Source organism: Drosophila tropicalis, unplaced genomic scaffold (assembly GCF_018151085.1).
Source record: "Drosophila tropicalis isolate 14030-0801.00 unplaced genomic scaffold, ASM1815108v1 contig_845, whole genome shotgun sequence".
NCBI lineage: Eukaryota > Metazoa > Arthropoda > Insecta > Diptera > Drosophilidae > Drosophila > Drosophila tropicalis.
In genome coordinates, this window is record NW_027173338.1 from 351,204 (window position 1) to 357,071 (window position 5,868).

Sequence of the window (5,868 nt, forward strand, 5' to 3'; positions counted from 1 at the left end):
GACTTGATTCTGGTCCTTTACAGAAGTTCGAGGATTTCTTATTAGGCGATTCGTGGAATAGATTTATCGGGATTCTAATTTTTAGCTTAATTTTTAGAGTGACCGAATCCGGTATATTAAGGGTACTCACGTCAATGATTGGCTAAAAACTAATTTTCTATTTGAAATGTGTTATATCGACCTATTCCATCTCTTGCTTAAATTAGGTCACACTGAAATTTCTCTTATGTATATACCTTAAAGTAATAAGAGAAATTTCAGTGTGACCTAATTACCTTAAAGTAATAAGATTTCAAAGATTTATTCACTGTGATTCTTACTCAAACAAATAACTAAAATACACTTTTTTCATAATGTACATACTAAATGCATACATATATATTCAGTTTTTAAATTAATGGTAAGTTTTCCGAGGGGTTAAGTTTCATGCACTTCGTTTTCCTCGAGATTAAAGCAGAAAATTCTTTTGTCATCGCAAACAAACTTAAGTTAAAAAGAATTCCAATTAAAGGAAGTATGCGATCCTTCGCTTTTATCGTTCCAAACTTTATTTGTTAATTTCCTACAGAAAATAGAAATGACCTAATTAGTTTTGAGTGGGTTTAATTATCCATAAATTTGTTGACTATTTATGAGAGTTTCAGTTTATAAAATTCAGTTTTTCAATTTAATAATGTGTAATACATACATTTAGAAAGTTTTATTCCAACTCAAAATATTGGATTCCGATACAAATATAGTTGATAAGAGGTTTTCGGTTCATCCGAAACAGCTGCAACTGAAATATATAAAAATTTAAAACCTATATAAGTTCATATGAATGTCCCTTCAAATCATTTAGAAAGTTATAATATTCCTTTGAAAATGTTTTATTTGTATGCACATACCTTTTATTGATTCTGAAAATAAAAAAGTTAAGTTCATTGGGAAGTTAATTCCACAAAAATTTGTTTATGGGTTCGATGCGAATTTGTTAAAGATCTTTACTTTCTCGCAAAAGTCATTCCAAAAGTGATAACCCTCAACGGGATTAGGTCCCGTAAAGAGCTGTATAAAACTGTTATACATTTCTACCGCTAGTTTGCGTATTATTGCTGCCTTGGCCTTGAAATCTGTTTCATTTTCGGGACTCATTTTCCATTGCTTTAAATTGCCTTGATATTTTTGCATTCGCCGTATAACGCTAACACATTCCGGGTTTCGCAATAGCAACAATTTGGAAATATGAATGTCTTTTAAGTCATGAAGAATTTCCAAGCATTTGCCAACATTGGCACCGTTAAAGCGCAAACATTCTCGCAATCGTTGGACCATTAGGACGAAATCTTTCTCCATGATTAATGCATTATTTTCGGTGATCAGGTCTTCAATAAAGTGATTGGCTTCGTCTAGAGTCATCTCACGCCGTTTCGGCTCAGGAACAAGTCCATCTTGTATAGAGTTCAGTTTAATTTGCTCTGATTCCAGTTTAATTTTCAGCTCCATTGCCTTTTGAATAGATTTTTTATGCCATGCCCTCTTTTCATCGGCAGTTTTCAATGTATTTGGTTTGTTGCAGCTTATATCAATACCATAACACTTGGCTGAAGGCGTATAAACTAAAACCAAATTATTTTGGATAGTCTGAAAGTGGTAAAAAAAAAAAAAACAAATAGAAATTATAAACCTTATTTCCACATATGTACGGATAACAAGACCCGACTAGATCGATTCTTAGCTTTTAAATCTTACAATCTGTTGCAATATCCCAATCTAGTCGTGTCTGTATATCGATTTGGAAATCACTTACTGGTGGTACAGCTTTAGCTTTCTTCTGTTTACTGACTAAAGTCGCATTCATCGTCTTCGGAACATTTTCCCTAAAATTAAATGTATTCACCACAGCATCGACCTTCATTTTATGAACAATATCTTCTTTGTCTCTCCCGTTGAAAGCTTGATTTTGGAATTGTTCATCATCAGAGCGAGGTCTAACTTCAGCTTTCTCCGTTTTACTGCCTGATGACGACGAATTCGGTTCCGGAATATTATATATAAAATCAAAAGAATTCTCCCAAGAATCCGATTCGATTTCCTGAATAATATCTTGTTCTTTAGAAGCTTCGCTTTGCACGTCATCAGCACGTGGCAGATCTTTGACTTTCTCCGTTTTACGAACTGATGAAGTCTTCTTTGTCTCCATATTATGCTTCTTACCATCAAATGTGTTTTCCAAAGAATCGATTTCTATATTATCAACAACGTTTTCTAAGACTCGCCGTTTAGGAGGATTGTTTAGGCCTTGTTCGTCATCAGGACGTGGTACATATTTAGCTTTCTTCGTTTTACGAATTGACGACGTCTTCTTTGTCCCCAGATTGTGCATCTTACTATCAAATGGATTCTCCAAAGAATTGAATTCCATATCCTCAATAATGTCTTCTATGACTCGCTTTTTAAAAGGTTTGTTTAGGCCCTTTCCGTCATCAGGACGTGGAACATCTGTAGCCTTCTCCAGATTGTGCTTCTTACTATTAAATGGATTCTCCAAAGAATTGACTTCCATATCCTCAATAATGTCTTCTATGACTCGCTTTTGAGGAGGTTTGTTTAGGCCCTTTTCGTCATCAGGACGTGGAACATCTTTAGCTTTCTCCGTTTTACGAACTGATGAGGTCTTTTTTGTCTCCAGATTGTGCTTCTTACTATCAAATGGATTCTCCAAAGAATCGATTTCCATATTATCAAAAATGTCTTTTATGACTCTCTTTTTAGGAGGTTTGTTTAGGCCCTTTTCGTCATCAGGACGTGGAACATTTTTAGCCTTCTCCAGATTGTGCTCCTTACTATCAAGTGGATTCTCCAATGAATCGATTTCCATATTATCAACAATGTCTTTTATGACTCGCTTTTTAGGAGGTTCGTTTAGGCCCTTTTCGTCATCAGGACGTGGAACATCTTTAGCCTTTTCCAGATTGTGCTCCTTACTATTAAATGGGTTTTCCAAAGAATTGACTTCCATATCCTCAATAATGTCTTCTATGACTCGCTTTTTAGGAGGTTTGTTTAGGACCTTTTCGTCATCAGGACGTGGAACATCTTTAGCCTTCTCCAGATTGTACTTCTTACTATCAAATGGATTCTCCAAAGAATTGACTTCCATATCCTCAATAATGTCTTTTATGACTCGCTTTTTAAAAGGTTTGCTTAGCTCCTTTTCGTCATCAGGACGTGGAACATCTTTAGCCTTCTCCAGATTGTGCTCCTTACTATTAAATGGGTTTTCCAAAGAATTGACTTCCATATCCTCAATAATGTCTTCTATGACTCGCTTTTTAGGAGGTTTGTTTAGGACCTTTTCGTCATCAGGACGTGGAACATCTTTAGCCTTCTCCAGATTGTACTTCTTACTATCAAATGGATTCTCTAAAGAATTGACTTCCATATCCTCAATAATGTCTTTTATGACTCGCTTTTTAAAAGGTTTGCTTAGCTCCTTTTCGTCATCAGGACGTGGAACATCTTTAGCCTTCTCCAGATTGTGCTCCTTACTATCAAATGGATTCTCCAAAGAACTGACTTCCATATCCTCAATAATGTCTTTTATGACTCGCTTTTTAAAAGGTTTGTTTAGCTCCTTTTCGTCATCATCCTTAGCTTTCTCCGTTTTACGAACTGATGAGGTCTTCTTTGTCTCCAGATTGTGCTTCTTAGAATTGACTTCCATATCCTCAATAATGTCTTTTATGACTCGCTTTTTAGGAGGTTTGTTTAGGCCCTTTTCGTCATCAGGACGTGGAACATCTTTAGCCTTCTCCAGATTGTGCTTCTTACTATCAAATGGATTCTCCAAAGAACTGACTTCCATATCCTCAATAATGTCTTTTATGACTCGCTTTTTAAAAGGTTTGTTTAGCTCCTTTTCGTCATCGGCACGTGGAACATCCTTAGCTTTCTCCGTTTTACGAACTGATGAGGTCTTCTTTGTCTCCAGATTGTGCTTCTTACTATCAAATGGATTCTCCAAAGAATTGACTTTCATATCCTCAATAATGTCTTTTATGACTCGCTTTTTAAAAGGTTTGTTTAGCTCCTTTTCGTCATCGACACGTGGAACATCCTTAGCTTTCTCCGTTTTACGAACTGATGAGGTCTTCTTTGTCTCCAGATTGTGCTTCTTACTATCAAATGGATTCTCCAAAGAATTGACTTCCATATCCTCAATAATGTCTTTTATGACTCGCTTTTTAGGAGGTTTGTTTAGGCCCTTTTCGTCATCAGGACGTGGAACATCAGTCTTCTCCAGATTGTGCTTCTTACTATCAAATGGATTCTCCAAAGAATTGACTTCCATATCCTCAATAATGTCTTTTATGACTCGCTTTTTAAGAGGTTTGTTTAGGCCCTTTTCGTCATCAGGACGTGGAACATCTTTAGCCTTCTCCAGATTGTGCTTCTTACTATCAAATGGATTCTCCAAAGAACTGACTTCCATATCCTCAATAATGTCTTTTATGACTCGCTTTTTAAAAGGTTTGTTTAGCTCCTTTTCGTCATCGGCACGTGGAACATCCTTAGCTTTCTCCGTTTTACGAACTGATGAGGTCTTCTTTGTCTCCAGATTGTGCTTCTTACTATCAAATGGATTCTCCAAAGAATTGACTTCCATATCCTCAATAATGTCTTTTATGACTCGCTTTTTAAAAGGTTTGTTTAGCTCCTTTTCGTCATCGACACGTGGAACATCCTTAGCTTTCTCCGTTTTACGAACTGATGAGGTCTTCTTTGTCTCCAGATTGTGCTTCTTACTATCAAATGTATTCTCCAAAGAATTGACTTCCATATCCTCAATAATGTCTTTTATGACTCGCTTTTTAGGAGGTTTGTTTAGGCCCTTTTCGTCATCAGGACGTGGAACATCTTTAGCCTTCTCCAGATTGTGCTTCTTACTATCAAATGGATTCTCCAAAGAACTGACTTCCATATCCTCAATAATGTCTTTTATGACTCGCTTTTTAAAAGGTTTGTTTAGCTCCTTTTCGTCATCAGCACGTGGATCATCTTTAGCTTTCTTCGTTTTGCGAACAGATGACTTCTTTTTTGTCTCCAGATTGTGCTTCTTACCATCAAATGTGTTCTCCAAAGAATCGATTTCCATTTTATCAGTAATGTTTTTTAAGACTTGCCGTTTAAGACGTTTGTCTAGGCCTTGTTTGTCATCAGGACGTGGTACATCTTTAGCTTTCTTCGTTTTACGAACAGATGACTTCTTCTTTTTCTCCGGGATATGCTTTTTACCATCAAATGTGTTCTCCAAAGAATCGATTTCCATTTTATCAGTAATGTTTTCTAAGACTCGCCGTTTAAGACGTTTGTCTAGGCCTTGTTCGTCATCAGGACGTGGTACATCTTTAGCTTTCTTCGTTTTACGAACAGATGACTTCTTCTTTGTCTCCGGGATATGCTTCTTAATATCAAATTGGTTCTCCACAGAATCGACTTCCATATTATCAATAATGCCTTCTATGACTCGCCGTTTAGAAGCTCTGTTTTGGCCTCGTCTGTCGCCAGCAGGTGCCACACCTTTAGCTTTCTTGGTTTTACGGACTAATGATGACTTTTTTGTTACCTGAGTTTTCTGAATATCAAATGCATTCTTCAAAGACTCGACTTCTATTTGATTAATAATGTCTTCTACGATTCCACCGTCAGAAGCTTCACTTGGGTCTTGTCCATGATCAGTAAAAGAAACGGTTGTAGAGATTTCTACGTTAAGAGTATTCTGTAATTTATTCGCCGAAGAGTCTATCTCGACCAAATCATTTTCAAGCTCAGCAATTCCATTACGAAAGTTTTTACGACGCAATAGCTTATCCGTTGCGAATTTCT

The 5,868-nt window shown here is 36.4% G+C and overlaps 1 protein-coding gene across 1 annotated transcript; it reads right to left on the reverse strand.

Moving 5' to 3' along the window:
* Positions 1–1,836: 1,836 nt before the first annotated feature.
* On the reverse strand, positions 1,837–5,485 carry LOC137580608 (glutamic acid-rich protein-like). Its single transcript, XM_068294707.1, has 2 exons — positions 2,197–5,485; positions 1,837–1,859 (listed from the first exon to the last, which is right to left on the reverse strand). The coding sequence occupies exons 1-2, from the start codon at positions 5,483–5,485 to the stop codon at positions 1,837–1,839; spliced, it is 3,312 nt and encodes a 1,103-aa protein (XP_068150808.1).
* Between the last annotated feature and the right edge of the window lie 383 nt (positions 5,486–5,868).